The 17996-nt window shown below is 38.9% G+C and overlaps 1 protein-coding gene across 2 annotated transcripts in view; it reads right to left on the reverse strand.

Annotated features, from left to right (window-relative positions):
• Window positions 1–17996, reverse strand: part of LOC117403078 (MAM domain-containing glycosylphosphatidylinositol anchor protein 1) — a 193418-nt gene that overhangs the window by 7909 nt on the left and 167513 nt on the right. For both annotated transcript variants that reach the window (XM_034004980.3, XM_034004979.3), the window contains 2 exons: window positions 15838–15968; window positions 9300–9408 (listed from right to left, as the gene is read on the reverse strand). In XM_034004980.3, the coding sequence (XP_033860871.3) occupies window positions 9300–9408; window positions 15838–15968 (240 nt within the window). The remainder of the gene's footprint in view (window positions 1–9299; window positions 9409–15837; window positions 15969–17996) is intronic.

The following is a 17996-nucleotide window of genomic DNA, read 5'->3' on the forward strand; positions in this document are numbered from 1 at the left end:
AAAAACAATATGCCACGTCTGTCAAGAGAGCAGCGCCTTCGTGCAATCGGCATGTTGGAGGCTAGACTAGGGCAGTGTATTGTGGCTTGCCGTCTTGGGTGTTCACAGCCAGCAATTTCAAACCTAGCGAGACGGTATAACCAGACACACTCTGTCAATGACAGGCCATGAACTGGGAGACCAAGAATCACAACACCTGCCCAAGATCGACAGATCATTGTGCAGTATCTTCGTGATGTCAGTTGTTAATCAGCACAATAAAAAGTCACTGCACCTGCTCTAAAACAGAGTTTGTCATTTTTCGATCACATCAAGTGAATTTTATCCAAATAAAAGTGATACGTTTCTTTTGATGCTCAAATATAAGTGATAAGTTTCTTTTGGTGCTCAGTATACATTCTCCACTGGCACATCCGACCCAAGAGGGCTCGGTACGGTACGGATATGGGTGGTTCTCCACTGACTATTTGTCGAGCCGAGCGAGAACCAAACCGTGAAACTCTGGCCTCACAAGACATCTGAATCCGGCTGCTAGATATCTTTGGCAAATCATATTTTTAAAACATTCTTCCCCCTTCAACAGAACTAACTGAACTATAGTAAGTCGATATAATCAGTAGAATTTGTGGATTATAAAAGACAGTTGCTTGTGATGTCAGTAGCACGGCTTGGCTCTGCAGCGGAAAAACAACCCAGGCTCCCTTTAACCTCATCGTGAGGGCTTGGCGCAGCTTGGTTGTACAGTGGAGAAGAGGCATAATAGTACATCCAATTTAAACAAGCCTACTTCTCTGTGTCCTGCTACACCTGACCAAACCTTTGATTCTTTCATCTTAATTAATCAGCCAGATTTAATTTAGAGAGTGACACGGGAGTGAAACTGGAGTTCCGTCCCATCCTGTCCCATCATAAATTTTTCCTGTCCCATCCCATCCCGTCCTAGTTCGTAAAACAAAATACACTGCATGTGCTTTAGACCCTATTCCTACTAAACTGCTTAAAGTGTTTTTTTCTAGGATTAACAATACCGCTTTAAATATTTTTAATAGTTTGCTTTCATCTGGTACTGTTCCCAACCCTTGCAAGGTTGCTGTAGTACAACCATTGCTTAAAAAACCTACTCTGGGTCCAAAAATCCTTAACAGCTTTAGTCCTATTTCTAATCTCCCCTTTCTATCTAAAGTTTTAGAGAGAGTGGTAGCTAACCAACTTAACATCTTCCTAGCAGTACATGATAGATATGAGAAATTTCAGTCAGGTTTCCGCCCTGGCCATATACTGAAACTGCTCTTATAAGAGTCGTAAATGGCATGCTCTTGTCATCAGATACGAGCTCATCATCGGTTCCTATTCTTTTAGATCTGAGTGCAGCATTTGACACTATTGATCATCCTATATTGATTAAGAGTCGTATAGGATTATCAGGTAGTGTATTGTCCTGGATTAAATCCTATCTTTCAAATAGGCTACAATATGTTAAAACTGAGGAAGATTCTTCCTTTCCATCTGAAGTTACACGTGGCGTCCCCCAGGGCTCTGTTCTTGGACCAATTTAGTTTTCCCTATACATGCTACCCTTGGGCAATATTGTCCATAGACATGAGGTCAATTTTCATTCTTATGCTGAGACTATATTTGTTTCTAAAACCGGTTGATACTTTATCTTCAAATATTCTGACCACCTGCCTCACTGATATTAAACTAAGGATGTCGGACAACCTTTTATTGTTAAATTCAGATAAAACAGAGGTATGCTTTTGGGATCAAAGAGTCAACTAAACAATACAAATCCATGTGTTTTTCCAGTGGACAGCTTCCCTTACTCGCTGAAAGCTGAAATGAAGAACGGGTGTCAGATTTTTCATTCGAACCGCATATTAGGAATGTAACCAAAGTGTCATTTTATCACCTTACAAATATTGTTAAAGTAAGATGCTTTCTTTCGCTGCAGGATGCTGAGAGATTGATGCATGCCTTTGTATCATCTGGGCTTGATTATTGCAACGCCCTGTTCTCAGGTATCCCAAGCTATGTTTTTATCCCGATTGCAGCTTGTACAAAATGCTGTGGCCAGAATTTGAAAAGTAAAAAAAAATTGAACATATTTCCCCTGTGCTAGCAGCCCTATATTGGCTCCCGGTGCAGTCTAGGATTGATTTTAAGGTCCTACTCTTAACCTATAAAGACCTGAATGGTCTGGCCCCATCATACTTAAGGGATCTTTTAGTCCCTTATATTCCTGGACGGCCTCTATGATCCCAGGATGCTGGGCTGCTTACTGTCCCATGGGCTTTTAAGAAAAACACAGGTGGTAGGCATTCATTTGTAGGGCCCCTGTACTGTGGAACACTCTCCCTGGCTCATAAGAGAGGTCTCAACCGTTGCAATTTTTAAGTCAAGATTGAAAACCTATTTTTATGATCTATCGTTTCCATTTTAATCTGACTATCATTTTTATTTTATTGTTTTGCTGTTTTTACGGTTTTTATTTTTTTTATGTACTAGAGTTTTATGACTGTTTTTATGGCTTTTGCAGTTTTATTGTTGATGTTTTGAACTGTTGATTTCTGTTAAGCGCCTTGAGATGGCTCTGCCATGAAAGGAGCTACATAAATAACGTTTGATTTGATTTGATTTGATACCATGCAATAGAAAGAAGGTAATACATGGTGCTAATGCAAAAATAACCCAGCAGGGAGAATAGCTGATTTATTTATTTTTGGTTCCAATAACAGTATTTCTTTTCTCTCCAGGCAAGCCAGTGTACCTGGCAGTGTTGTGTGGTGCACTGTAGTGACGGATTCTGTCCTGATGGGGAGATTAGATGAGGTTATAAACTCTACACCCATGAATGCAGACAAACAAAGCTCATTTGAATCATGTTTGCGGTGTTTCACACTTGCAGTGTTCAGGATCATCGCTTCATGTTCATAGTGAAACCATGGTAAATTAGGATAAGCATTGTAAAGCCCAGAGAGGTATGGTAAAGCATATTCTGGCAGTAGATGGTTAACTATGGTATTTGTTTATTTATTTAGCAGACGCCTTTATCCAAGGTGACTTACAGAGACTAGGGTGTGTGAACAATGCATCAGTTCACTTACAAGTACGTCACTTACAAGTACGTCTCACCCGAAAGACGGAGCTCAAGGAGGTTAAGTGACTTGCTCAGAGTCACACAATGAGTCAGTGGCTGAGGTGGGATTTGAACCGGGGACCTCCTGGTTACAAGCCCGTTTCTTTAACCACTGGACCACACAGCCTCCATATATGCATCCCTTGGGAAAAGCATGGAAAAACTGATAAATTACTGTGCACATTTACAGTGGAAACTTATAAAGCAGTGCCCTCATATTAACTTCAGAACTATTTTTACCTGATGCTTTCAATGTGAGTTTACACTTTGAAAGCCTTGGGGACCATTTGTGAATTATTCTCACGTAAATCCAATGATCTGCTTGTTGCTCAGTATGATGACCCAGATTATGCAAATACAAAAGGTAAAAAATAACTGAGTCAAGAAAACAAACGTTTCAGCTAGTGCCTTCAAAACCATCATGTCTGCTCCACAACATGGCTACCTATATATCCAATATGGGGAAAAAAAACAATAGAGGTCCTTCATAAGACCCTTAAGGATAGCAGTGACAATTATTTTTGTTGAATAATAAATAGTTATAAAAATCTCAATGAAATCTAAAATTAGAACCACTTCTCTAACTATATCCTTGCTATTGTATGTTAATATTTGACCCTTTATTCAATAGTAGAGGTGGGATGATAATTCCACAACTCACTTTAGAGAGGACATAAAACAAGGGCAGTCTGCAGGTAAGACAAATACACTTATAAAATGTAAATTAGTTTCAGTTATTTGATCATGTTAGATTGTTATTGATTGCTACTCAATAATTGTGTAAACAGGTAAAAAAAAACAAGGCATTGTTTGGTGTTCAGTAATTAACACATTTTATTCAATTTAATTAATACCTAACAACTTCAAAATTCTTAGTATCGCCACAGCCCTATTCCGTATTCCGAGTTTAAACAGTGAAGAAAGGGCCATGTACTTGTGTACATTATGCAATAAAGAGTTAATATTTCCTCAATGGTAGACTCTCATGTTTAATTAATAATAACCCAAATGCAGTACAGCTGTAATCAACAATTCTGCGACATGCTGAATTAATTTCACTTGTTTGTATTGTTTAACTACTTCGTCCTTCTGTCCCTGTTCTATCAGATGCCTTCAAGGTGGCTTCTGCTTCTCTGTTTATATATTATAATAAATTAATAAATTATTTACCGTATACTATTTGATTATGAATTTAAAATCACTATCACACATTCCTCTTTCTTTGTTTAACACTCCAGATGAGGTGTTTTAAAGGAATTTTTCTATTCTGGTTTGCAATGACAAATTGTTACCATGGTTCCTAACTTTACTAGCTAAAGGACATTTTAGCCAGTAAACATTCCTTAATGAGAGTTCTGAATAATTGTATGCTATTCTGTATAATTGTGATTATTAAGAATATGGATAGCTTTCCTTAATTGCACTGAAATATCCATTAACCTCTGTGTTACATATTAGTCTTACTAAAGTAAGGCAACATTTCTGTTCCATGTAAATCAGATCCTCAGGGAGATAACAAAACTAATTTAAACCTGCAAATGAGTCACATGACTAAAGTTGGGAAAAAAAAAACATCTATTTAATCTCCAAATTGTGTTCTTACCAGATATGGCTTTTTAAAATTAATCTATTTTTTTGCTTTTCTTTATTGGAAAGAAAACAGAAAAAAAAAGAAACTCCACCAATCTCCCCACAAAACACAAGACACATTTCTGAAAATCTACTAAATGATTGCCCAGGTATCCCTGCAGGCAATGGATCTCTCCAATATGGGAACACAAGAGTGCACTGAAACACTGAAAAAAAGAATGACTGTACATCATTATGAAGGTTTAATTACTGAATATCAAAGCTTTTCCAGCCGTCTGGGAGAGCTTTTGTGGCAGTGTTTTAACTTTCAGACTGTTTTTCGTGTTCCGAGCAAAAATCGGTAGGAAGGATGAGAACAGTCACAAAACCCCAATTCTGACACTGTGAAGTGGGTACCTAATTAACATACCCCCTGTAGTAGGGTGATTGCCCTGCACATGTGTATTTAGTGTTGGTATCATTTGTATGGGGAAATGGGTTTATTGTATGTTGTTTTGGAGTTGATTTGTTTAATTGAATTATTGTTTTACAGACGGGCGCTCGATTGAGACTTGCTGCCTGCTAGGCTTGGTTGAGGGGAAGGGTAGTAAGTGATTGGCTGTGCTGGACCTCAATCAGCAGGTGGGCGGGTCTTGAACGAGTGTCCGTCAGTTCAAAAGCATCCGCGGGAGATGGTTCGAGGCGACTGCAACGCCATGCCAGAGGGGAACGGCATATACTCGGGAGGAGAGGGTCCGCGCTGCAGGAACGACAGCTACGCAACCCTGAGACTGCAAGCGGTGCTTGTGAAGGCAATGCCCAACCAAGGCCGTATGAAGCAGCACGAGTCGTTGTCTGAACACCGGCTCATGAGTAGGTTAGTTAGGGGATAGTGATCCAATGTGATGTATAGCGAGGGTTACGTAGTGTAGCCGGTTCCTGGAGCAGGACGCCTCGTTTTAAGGCTAGCGCTCGCCCTCTGGGGCACCTTTTATTTGTAGTTTTTGTACTGTGTTTTATTTTGCCTTTTGTACAGCTTGCTGTATGTGTCCTCTGTGCGTTACCATGGCTGGTAACGTCACATGACTACCTTTACTTTATTTTCTGTTTGTGTTAATAAATCCTGCGCGCCTGTGCCGGCGTTTCAAATCCACCTCCCAGTTGTCTCTCTTTGTTGTAAACAGCGGCTATCCACGCAAGTGACGTAAGACCTGGTCACACCCCCCCATACAAAAATCAAAATGGTTGATGTGGTTGGATTGAGCATTTTCCGTCTAAAGTGGTTCCACTTGTTTTAGAGTCCCAATGCAGGTGGGAACCTATTACAAACAAGCTCCTTGATAAAATGAAAAGGGTCTGCTGTGGGTGGAGTGACTCTGACTATACTAACAGTGATGGTGCCCAATGTGGTGCTGGGGATTGCTGCAATTTTAGAGGATGAAAGGGATAAGCTATGATATTGTATTTATGTGATTAACTTAAAGAGAATTTAGAGTCAAACACACAGTCCAGTATCCCATACAGTTCTTTGCCAACGGTTGTTTGTGTGATATCATATTATACCAGTTTGTGCAGTTTTGCTAGTTCTGTGGTTTCCAAGCAAGGCTTACCAGATTTGAATTTACAATGCAAAACTTTTCAACCGAAATGTCTGACTCCTTGAAGTCGGCAGCTTCCAGCTCCAAATCTCTGATTGAGATGCCCAGAATCGCCATCAAGTCCAATGCTTCCACACAAGCTTCATGGGGACGAATCATAAACATGAACAAAGTGCTGTGTCTGCGAAAGTCCACAAAACGAGACTCAAACAACATTAAGAGATCAGATGTAAACGCAACAATCTGCTGCAGATCTAGATTGTTGCAAGGATCCCCTACCATGCATGAATCCCGAAACATCCACAACATCTCAAAGTGAGTCAATCTGCCAGTCTCGATATCTCTGATGAACAGATTCAATTTGGATTCAAATGCAAAAACTGCCTGCTGTAGACTGGATGGTGTTCCCTTGCCCTTGAAGATTAACATTAAGTTGATTCAAATTGTAGTGTAGTGCAGCCTAGTGTAGTCTCGCGAGACCTAGAGAGGCAGAGCTAAGATGAAAAGTAGTATGAAAGCAATGTGTTACAGTGAGCTGACACTGTTTATGAGTTATTAATGTGTATTAATAAAGACTTGTTTATACAAACTCTAAGTGAGTGATTTATCAACAACACCACACAAATGATCTGTAATGTCCACAAGATAAAAAAAAGCTTCCTTGTAGAAGTTGTGCATAATACAATGAAGGCTTAAAATGGGATGTTTCTGTTGCTCTGACAAAAAAGCAACAAATCCCTTGTGTTTCCCCATTGTGCTGGGTGCACTGTCAAAGTACAATGAAACAAGCTTCCTTAATTGGATCTGCTTCTCGCTAACAAAATCCAACACAGTTTTAAGTAAGTCTTTGCCTCTTGTTTGATTTTTTCATTGGCAGAATTGCAAGCCTTTCTTTTTGTACTAAGTTATCACATATATATCACCCGAGAATACATAGTTGTGCAACATCACAGACATCTGTTGACTCATCCAAAGCAAACAAAAATATGTAGCAGAACTTATATTTTCTATTTGCTGCTTGTCAACCTGATCCACCATTTTCACAGCTCGGTCGGGGAACTGTTTTTGCAGATAAAGGCATATCTTGTATTTGTTGCAAAATGTTGTCTTTGTTGGGCAATTCTTCAAATAGCTCGTTGGCTATATTAAACATACATCTCTTCACATATTCACCATCAGTGAAAGGCTTACCTTTGCGAACAATCTCTAAAAATCCTGCGAAACTTTCCAAATTTAAACTTCCACCTTTATTCGACCATACTAGTAGTTTACTTTGCTCCGCTTTCATTTTTCTGATGAGCTCCTCGCAAGCCTTTTTCCGCACCTCCCTGAGTATTTCACTGCAAATGCAGCATATTTTGTCATGAGATGTCATTGTAAATTTTTATGTTAGAAGGCAGTCGTTCACTGCATGAGACAAAGTGGAAATCCTGACCTCCACAAAGGCGTACATATCAGTCCATTCCGGCTGAAAAGAACTGTATTACTCATCCGACTTCTTTCTTTTTGCCATATAAATTGAATTAAATTAAAGAACTCAACACTACTCTTCGAAATTGAAAAAACGCAGTAAAAGCGGGGTTGCAGATTGTGACTCGTGTGCATATTGTTTGTTGACAGACATCTCGACCAATCAAAACACAATGAAACAGACTCCAGGAAAACAAGCACCAATAAGTGCAGCAGATAGGTGGATGTAAAAATAAATACATAAATAAAGCGAGCTATCATGTCCCGAGTTGGTCATTTGTAGATTTTTTTGTGAGTGTGTGTATTTGTGAATTACTAGAGACTCGAGACTCATATTTGGTTACTTGAAGAGCCAGGTATGGCTCACGAGCCATAGGTTGCTGACCCCTGAATTATACACTCACATGTTATTAATTTTCATAAAGTGCAACCAGGTATGGAGGATATTTTATGCCAAAATTAAAAATAAATAAATCAACAAATGTCCATTTATTTATGTATTTTTATATTTATGTATTCATTTATTTTTTATTTTGGCATAAAATATCTACCATAACCGGGTACATGCAACAAAATTTAATTAATACAGTACAGAACATACATTTACAAAATTAGGCTACACTAAAATGAGCTCTCTAACTTGACTTTTTTTTCTCTCTATTCTGACGTACTTGTTTTATTATTATGTTCTATTAAATGTGCATTCTCTTGTGTCTCAATATCTCCTGAAACACATCTGTATTGTTTTTCTCAGCCTTTACAACCTTTCAATCACGCCTGTCCATTGATTGAAATCCTGAAATGACGTAAAAACTGGCATTTGCGTTAACATATAGATCATTTAAATACCAACTAGTTATTGTAAAATACACCCGTTCCACCTCTCAGGGAAACAGAAGAAAAGTGTTTCATTTTATGATGGAAACAAAGTTCGGGATAAGAGTCGAGTTAAAACAGACGGAGACAACGCGTTTCGGTCTGTCGGAAGACACTTTTGATATTGACGGCCACTCTCAACCAATGAAAATGCTCAGATCCTACCCCAGACTCCAATCATTCTCAGCACTGATGTCATTCTTTGCAGACCAAGCTGTTGTGTGGATGATTTGTGTGTTTGTAACCAGCATCATATAAAAAACACATTATTGAAGATTGAATCAGATTAATTTGCTGAACACAAATTAAGAATGAGAACTCCCATAAAACCAACACAAACAGATACAGGCATGTTGCAAATATATACACGCTCCAACCCTATGCGATTTCAGGTCGCAGACGCATGAGAAAAGGCTGTATGACTTTCCAAAAAAGAGTGTGGATGACATAATTCTGACCTGTTGCACGGGATATGAACTGAAGTATGAACCAGCCCTTATATTTCAGAACTCCGAATCTTTTCGTTGTGTGCGTGTTTGTAACCTGCAGAGGTTTGTATTGCAGTCAGCATTGTCAATCCAGAAGGAGAGTCCTGGAATACAACAGCTCCATCAAAAAGAAGAAACGGCACTCTGTACACAAGGTCTTACCTTCAGACATTGTTTCCCTGTTCATTGGGCATTTGCCTCTCGCCACATAGATGTCATCGATTGCAATGTCCCCTTCATAGCTACTGCCCCGAACACCCTCGAATACAACCTGCAGTTATAGAGAGAGACAGAGAGGGAGATAGGTCTATGATTACTTTAGGCAGTCTAAATGGGCATGTGTGTGTGTGTGTGTGTGTGTGTGTGTGTGTCTGTCTGTCTGTGTGTCCGTCATCAACACGGCACTCTCTTATAAACAAAGACGAAAAAATAATACCTATGCCCATATTAAAGCTTTAAGTTACATTGCTTCTGGGTCCTGGGACCATCTTCAGAAAGAGCTAAACGCTGTACCCTGGTATCTCTGCATGATTTCAAGCACATAATTGATAATTATGTAACAGAAATCTGTTCCTGTTTTACATAATGTTTTAATATTTTTTTGTGAACTTGATGATGTGTGTGTGTGTGTGTGTGTGTGTGTGTGTGTGTGTGTGTGTGTGTGTGTGTGTGTGTGTGTGTGTGTGTGTGTGATGTTGATATCTATTTGCCTTCTTCTCGACCAGGTCTTACTTGTATAAGAGAGTAATAGTCTCAAGTGACTTTCTGGTAAGATAAAGGTAAAATACATTTAAAAATGAAAATATTCAGACACAGCCTGTATGTGCTCAGTGTATGTGGACATTAAAACATTGTACGACTTTAAGGGGTGGGTAAATAGACTTCTCATACTAAAAAGCTGCACAATTGACCAAAAAGTATCCCACCATGCACTGTATTTTATTTTAAAATAATGTGTTATGTCTCATATTAACAGAGCTCCATATTGCTAAGAAATAAAACAAGTATTTTGGAAAAAGTAAATGTTAACACACAGACCCACACAACAAGTAAATCTGTTAATTACAAAAATTCTTTGCTTTTACCTTCATTTCTTGCCTGAACCTAATTCTGGTCCCTTTAATTTTATTTCAAACAGACAAATTACGTCAATTGTTCATCCCCGATCCTACTTTTGTGGCCGAGCAATCTGTTCCTCTGTTATAGTTACGTTCTGACTGTGAGGAGTAAAAAGAAACCGTGAGTGTTTAGTGTTGTATTGTCTGTCTATTAACTGTTCGTGTTTGTCATTTGTAGACGGCTAAATATCCAGGAGCTGTCGCGGATAAGCCAGCATCAAACCCATACTGCACTGCACCACTATTGTATTCACAACACCACTTGCACCCGGAGCACTCACTGTTGGACTGGTGATCGTATAGGTGTTTTAAAGTGTGTGTTATTGTATTATTATTTTGGGACTGAACCCCGCGGTTTTGAATGGCTGTACACATTGTTGTGTATAGGTCAGTCGTATTATTTAAAAGCAATTAATAAAGCTTTGTTTTCACCACTGGACTGTTGTTGGACTGTTGTTACTAAGCACTGCATCATCTTTACACCTGTGCTGACATATAGGCAGCGGGCTAAAAGACTACATTTCCCAAGGGGCTTTGCGGGGCTAGCGTACAGGGGAATGTGTTACACCTGATTAATAATGGGTATTTAAACGCCCCACCTCAGGTGTTCTCTGGCAGTGGCCTGTGAAAGACAGAGGAGACTGGAGTAGAGGAAAAGTGAAATAATTTCTAATTAGTAAGATAACAAAAACAAACTGTAGTCGCATGTTCTGAGCCCACTATAGTATAAATACCAGGTATAAATACAGTACACAGACAGAGACGCTCCAATATCTTTTGGGATCGTGGACCATCGAAGTCTGAGGCTCCAGTGGTTCAAGCAATCTGATCAACTGCCAATTTCTGTTAATACTAGTAACACTTATTGTATCTAAACTTTAACGGTCATGTAGAATGTAATGTGGGTATTTGTAACTAATAAATGGTAAACTGTATACTGAATTTGAAACAGGGTCTGGTCTCATCCTTATAGTGCAATAAAGTAGTTAATTCCATGTTTACCATAATTCATAAACCTTACACATTGGTGGTTTGCAATTACTGAAAATGTGATAATTACTAAACAAAAAAAATTACAGTATTTCTAAGCTGTAAAAAACAATTGTAAACACTGCAATTAACAAAAGTGTGTGTGGCGATTCTTAACACAAGGCACTGTGTGGCAGGATGTATGTTTTAAATTAAATCTGTTTCTACTCAGATTTAATAACATAATTTCCTATATAGCTGTATCAAGTAGGGGAATTTTCTTAAATGTGTTTTAACAGAGATATTAATGGTTGAAAATTTGATTTTAACATAAAAACAAAGTTGAAACCATAAATTGTGCCGTTATAATGTTTAAGTAAGGGAAGAGTTTGTAGAAACCATTAAGTGTTGTATTTAAAATCGCTAACAGTTTAAAATAACAAGTGAATATAGTGTTTTAATGTTGTTAATTAATTGTATTTATACGACCTGTCTGTGTTTCTAGCTTCTGTAGATATCAGACAGAGGCATCATTTGCTATGTGGGGGGGTGGGCAGTTGACCTTGGTTTGCTCCCTCAGACAATCTATATGCTTCATTATGTCTTCCACTTTTTGACGCCCCCAAGACACATAATATAGTCGCATATAAGATGGTCGAAGTTTTCTCAAAATATGACATAAATCTCACAAAATATCATTCTTTGGCTTGTACAATTCACATAGATTTCATTTGGCACAAAAAAAACAACATATTTTTCTTAGTGGATTGTATTGTTAACAGTTTGTTTTTTAAGACAAGCAGCCATTGAATTTCCAGACTTAGATGCTGCGCCATGTCTGTGGGATTGTGAGTTTCAGTTGCATTTTACCTATTTTTTGACAAAACCACACTGACTTCATTATACTACACATACAAACTGCTTTAAAATAAACTTAATAACCGTTAATCTTTCTGAATCCATGTTTTCACGTTATTCTGACAGTCCGAACATAAAAAAAAAAGAAAATAATTGTTTACATTTTGGGGCCGGTATTTCGAAAACAAAACCAAATTCCAAACTCTGCACAAAAATTGCATATATAATACGTGACTAGTTAATTCATTTTATACAGGCATCCAGTAGAAGTTTAAGTAATTCTCTGCTCTGAGACGACAGCAACAGCACAGTTTGCTGTGACAGATCAGCTGTGTTGGTGTCACGCCCTTACTACTTTCTGCCCATAGTGAGATGTGTGGTTTTCAAGAGGTTGGCTTGTACACATAAAACACCAATCCTCCAATTTAAAGCAGCTGTTTAGCTTTGAGTAACATTCTTTCTTAAAATGTGTTATTCATTTAGTACAAATATATTGGCAATTTAAATTATGAAAGCTCAAAGTTGGCAGAGGCATAAAAAAAAATCAAAGATGGCAGCTTGATAAATAAAAAAAGGTGTTTTTTACACGATTAAAAGTTTTTTTTTGTTGTTTTCATTTCAGATATGTTTAAGTTATATGAAAACTGATAAAATCTTTTTTTGATAAAATCTAAAATTACTTTTGACCACCCTGCTTTTGGTTATTGACCCGACAAAGCAAAAACATTAGACTCGCAGGCTGGTGTTGATAAATTTGCCACGATGAAAGCAAGACGTTATCCTCTTTTATTTGTTTATTCATGATTATCTGTGTAAACATGTTAAGAAATAAATAAATATTTAAAACATTGCTACATATTTCTACTTTCAACATTCACGGGAATGTGGTGCTTATTTAGCTGTTTATGTTCATTGGTTTATATTTCATACAAAGTGTAATTCTTTGTGGAAAGCAGGTGAAATGTAGGTGAAAGGTTGTAAGTATCTCTCAAATCTGGTGAGATGTATTCGGATGGACGCTCTAAAATAAAGAGTTAAACTGCATTCTTACCCCTGGCTCTTTTTGTAAAGCCTATGCAATACATTACTTTTTTTTTCTTTTTCAATGACCTGAAATTACAGTAGTCTAATGTCCCTCGCTGCTACTCTAAAACGATAAAAAAAAATGAAGTTGCACCGCTATTTGTTTAAAGTAGCAGTCGTTACAGCATGTAGCTGAAATGCGATTTCGAAAGCTGGCAGCACAGCAATTCGCTTAGCGTTAAAGCCTTTACCCACTTTTAAAAACACAAAAGTTTCAGTGAAAACAACGACCGGAACGTTACACACTTTATTACTATAAAATGAGACTTAGTGGAACGACATTTTTCAAGTTTGTTATAAACCAGTGACGTGCTTTAACAACACTTGGATTGTACATTTTGTATATTTTATTTTAGGAATAAGAACGATGTTGACAAAAGCGCAGCACGCTATCTCGTTGTAACTGGCCCTGCTTTTTCTCATTCATGATTTTTTTCTAAAATGATGCCCCGCTGTCAGAGGAGAAAGTGGCAGTGAAACTGTCTGTGTAAAAAAAAAAAAAATGGGCGTGGCAGGCAGAGAGAGAGAGAGACGGATGCAAAGTTGCTTCACTGAATTGGGACAGAACACATAAGTCCACACTGGGAGGCCCAGAGGCCCGTGACCCAAAATCGGTTCCATGCGGCCAGCCACAGAGACCCAATATCCCCCGCCTAGCGGGCAGCATTCTCACACAGCGCCTTGTGGTATGTGCGTGTGTCTTTCTGAGTGGACCTGATGGAAAACCGCCACCTCTCAAACACCCAGATGTACACGAAACAAAAACTGACATTTAAAATTAAAACTCCACCCTTCACCCTTTGCCTTTTATCTTTTAGAATACTAATTAAAAGACAACAATTCAAATGCAAACAGGTAAATGACATAGTTATATCCTCTACCACTGCAGAGGTATTACTGGTTGAAAATCAAAGTTTAACATGGAAATAAAGTTGAAACCATAACTATAGCTGCACTATTGTGCCGCTATAGTATCAGAGGTAGGTTTTCTACAGCATATTAACACAATGCTCTTGTATTACTTCAGTGCCTATAACCTTCTGATTTGATAACTAAAGTGTAATTGTCTGCTAGCACAGCCACATGTTCCACTTAAGTTTCGGGTGGTTATAAAATAATTAGAGTTTATTCTTTGCTGTGCTACAGAACCTTCAGTGTTCCATCAGTGATAATGCAACATTCTCAAGGGAGAATATTGAATCACCAAGCTGGGGTCGAGCAAGTCCAGGTTTTCACAAAACTCCACAGCTCAGCATCAGCACAACAGGTCCACTATACTGTAATTCTCACATGCTCTGAGAGGTTGGAGCTCTATTATCTGCAGCACTGGTACATCACAGTAAAGTGCTGTCAGAAGAAATCTGAGGCACAGTCTGTGTCAGTCAGTCAGCTGGAAATGAGAACAAGTGGACCACCTCATTCTTTCCCTGAGACTCTTTCTGTCTCTCTCTCTCTTGCTAATAATATCTATACCGGGCAGCTCTGCATTTCAGATAGAATCAGCACAAAGAGATTTATACCTGTCTACTCCACTTTTATTAATCTACCAAAAGGAGCAAACAGATGAACAGAAGCATCTGCAAAACAAAATCTCTCTGGGCTGATCCACTGAACTGAGGTGCAGGTCCCTCGCTTTTGACTGGAGAATCATTCACATACTCTCTCAGCAGCTCCCTGTTGAGATGGTGACATGAGGCTGGCAGTGACATACTCAAGGGCTCCCTAGCTCAGTTTCTTGCAACATACTATAAACCTATAATCTTGTGGCACATAAATCAAGATTATTCCATTCATTCACCCATCCCCCCCACCAGAGGAAAGATGGACAATGCCACCACTACCAGAAGATTTATGGTATTGCATGCATTACTTTTACATAATACATTACTGTATGCAATTACATCACCAGGTATAATGTACTTTGATCAATTCCCCACTTGCAACCTGACTGATCTATACTAAGCATCAAAAGAAACGTATCACTATTATAACAAATTTATTAAAAAAAATAAATAAGGTATATAAATGATGGACATTGACTAAATGTTTTTGGTTTTTTTTTTAATCACTCGATCATTCCTCCTTGACCATGACACACTTGAGTGACTATGACTGAAGCATATGCACTTAATCACCTAATTAGTGAGACAGTTGATTGGACACTGGATATGGAGTGATTTCAGCTGTTGAATTGCAAGCTTGAATAAAAGCAATAAAGAAAATCCAGAAAAAAAACCAATATGCCACATCTGTCAAGAGAGCAGCGCCTTTGTGCAATCAGCATGTTGGAGGCTGGACTAGGGCAGCGTACTGTGGCTCACCATCTTGGGTGCTCACAGCCAGGAATTTCAAACCTGGCAAGACAGTATAACCAGACACACTCTGTCAATGACAGGCCACGAACTGGGAGACCAAGAGCCACAACACCTGCCCAAGATCAACAGATCATTTTGAGGCATCGTGTCAATTGTTAATCAGCACAATAAAGTTTGTCATTTTTCGATCACATCTAGTGAATTTTATCCAAATATAAGTGATACATTTCTTTTGATGCACAAATATAAGTGATACGTTTCTTTTGATGCTCAGTATACTAACAGATCAAGAGAGTGTCTCTGTACCTGCGGGGGCTGCATGTGTAAGAGTGTCGCATGGGTGTGATGAAACAGTACCTGGAAGGGCCCACGGGGGTTGATGGTTATGTTGGCCTGCTGCCAGTTGGGTCCCTGGTTTCCAGAGAGAGTCCAGACCTGCGTGTCGAGAGCCCCGATACTCTTCACCCTTACCAGCACGTTCAGGGAGCCTGTGGGGACAGGGGGAAACACATCAGTCAAAGACACAACAAGCAGAGCTGGACATTGTACTGATACTGCTCCAGCGGCCTGGGCCCCTGTGAGTGATTCTGTGGCGGAGTGTCCCGCCCCTATTTATTATTATTTGTATTTTTGTTTGTGGCGCAGTTAAAAGTGCCGCGTCTTTTGTTATTATTTATAATTTAAAACCTGTGAGGATGCATGACTGATCAGCTACTGATTATTTAACTAGCTGACAGTCACGCATCCTTACCAAACGCATGCAGACTGTGGCCGAGGGGTAATAAGATAATTAACAGCTAGTTAACCCCTCGGCCAGAGTATAAGAACCTGCAGCTGTCCATGCTGCGGGGTGGTGTGGAGAGAGGAGAGTATGGGGAGATAGAGAGGAGACAGAATTTAAAGTAACAATTGCTAAGACGTGCTGGATTAGCCAGCATGACACTTACTTGTTTGTCTGTCTGGTTTGTTTGGCCCTTGTGCCTTATTGGTTTAGTGTTTAGTTTGTTTAAATCTTTCATTTTGTTTTGTTTATTAATAAATCAGCTGAACGCCGTTGCGTTCAGTCTCACCCGCCCATCCATTGTTTTGGTTCAGTTACTTCCTGGTCCGTGACATCACCACACCTCACCACTGCAAGCCATCCTGCCACAGATTCCCATCAGCATGGTCAGAAAGCCTGCTACACACAATGTATTTATTCACATTTAAAAAAAAAAAAATACAATCCAACGCATGTCACATTGTCAACGTTATCATTGCTACAGCAGGCAGGCAGTGTTCCCAGAGCTCAACTTACAGCATAGTTGCAGAACTGTCCCTAAAAATATCTAAATAAGCAGTACTGATGTCTCTATACTAGACCGCATTGAAGTGGTGGACTCTTAGATCATCAGCAACCGTTTCCTTCACCTTGTTACAAAAACGATATTGCTGCTCTAGAAAGAGTGCAAAGAAGAGCTACCAGAATTATCCCGGGTTTAAAAGGCATGTCGCATGCAGACAGGCTAAAAGAACTGAATCTATTCAGTCTTGAACAAAGAAGACTACGCGGTGATCTGATTCAAGCATTCAAAATCCTAAAAGGTATAGACAATGTCGACCCAGGAGACTTTTTTGACCTGAAAAAAGAAACCAGGGGTCACAAATGGAGATTAGATAAAGGGGCATTCAGAACAGAAAATAGGAGGCACTTTTTTCACAGAGAATTGTGAGGGTCTGGAACCAACTCCCCAGTAATGTTGTTGAAGCTGACACCCTGGGATCATTCAAGAAGCTGCTTGATGAGATTCTGGGATTAATAAGCTACTAACAACCAAACGAGCAAGATGGGCTGAATGGCCTCCTCTCGTTTCTTATGTTCTTATGTTCTTCTTACTGAGCTCTCTATACTGTGTTGAATTAGCTGGCTCTCAGATCCTCAGTACTGAGATGTATACTCTATTAAACTGGGTGAATTAGCTGGCTCTCAGATCCTCCATAGTGTTCTCTATACTGTACTGAATTTGCCAGCTCTCCATACTTCCTTGTTTTGACAGACTGACAGTGAACTGAGAAAATAAATATGAAAAATGTCTAATTTGCTCTCACATTATTATCTGTGGTTGCATTATTAATATAAGTAATACATCATAGTTTCACAAATTATTCTGAGGATTGCAGAAATTGCTGTTAACTTCATATTAAAGGGGATATAATTTGTTCATAAATAATTAAAGAAACATGTAATTGGTTCTGAGTTATTAGAAATTGGCAATTTGCTTTTTTAATCAATATTAAAGCAGAGTGATCTCCTCATAATTCTTCTAATGGATTCACTTTAACAATAGGTTATCATTGCTGCAAGGCTGAATAATGCAAGGCAGTGTGGGCTAGTGGTTAGAGCTAAACGACTGGGAGGGAGGCAGTGTGGTATTGGGGTTAAAAGTGAGAGATTGAGAGGTAGTGTGATGGGTTGCTGTTCTTTTGGGCATAAACAGCAAAGAGAATGACCAAAACAGAGAAGCCCAGCAGAGATG

Source organism: Acipenser ruthenus, chromosome 5, assembly GCF_902713425.1.
Source record: "Acipenser ruthenus chromosome 5, fAciRut3.2 maternal haplotype, whole genome shotgun sequence".
Lineage (NCBI taxonomy): Eukaryota > Metazoa > Chordata > Actinopteri > Acipenseriformes > Acipenseridae > Acipenser > Acipenser ruthenus.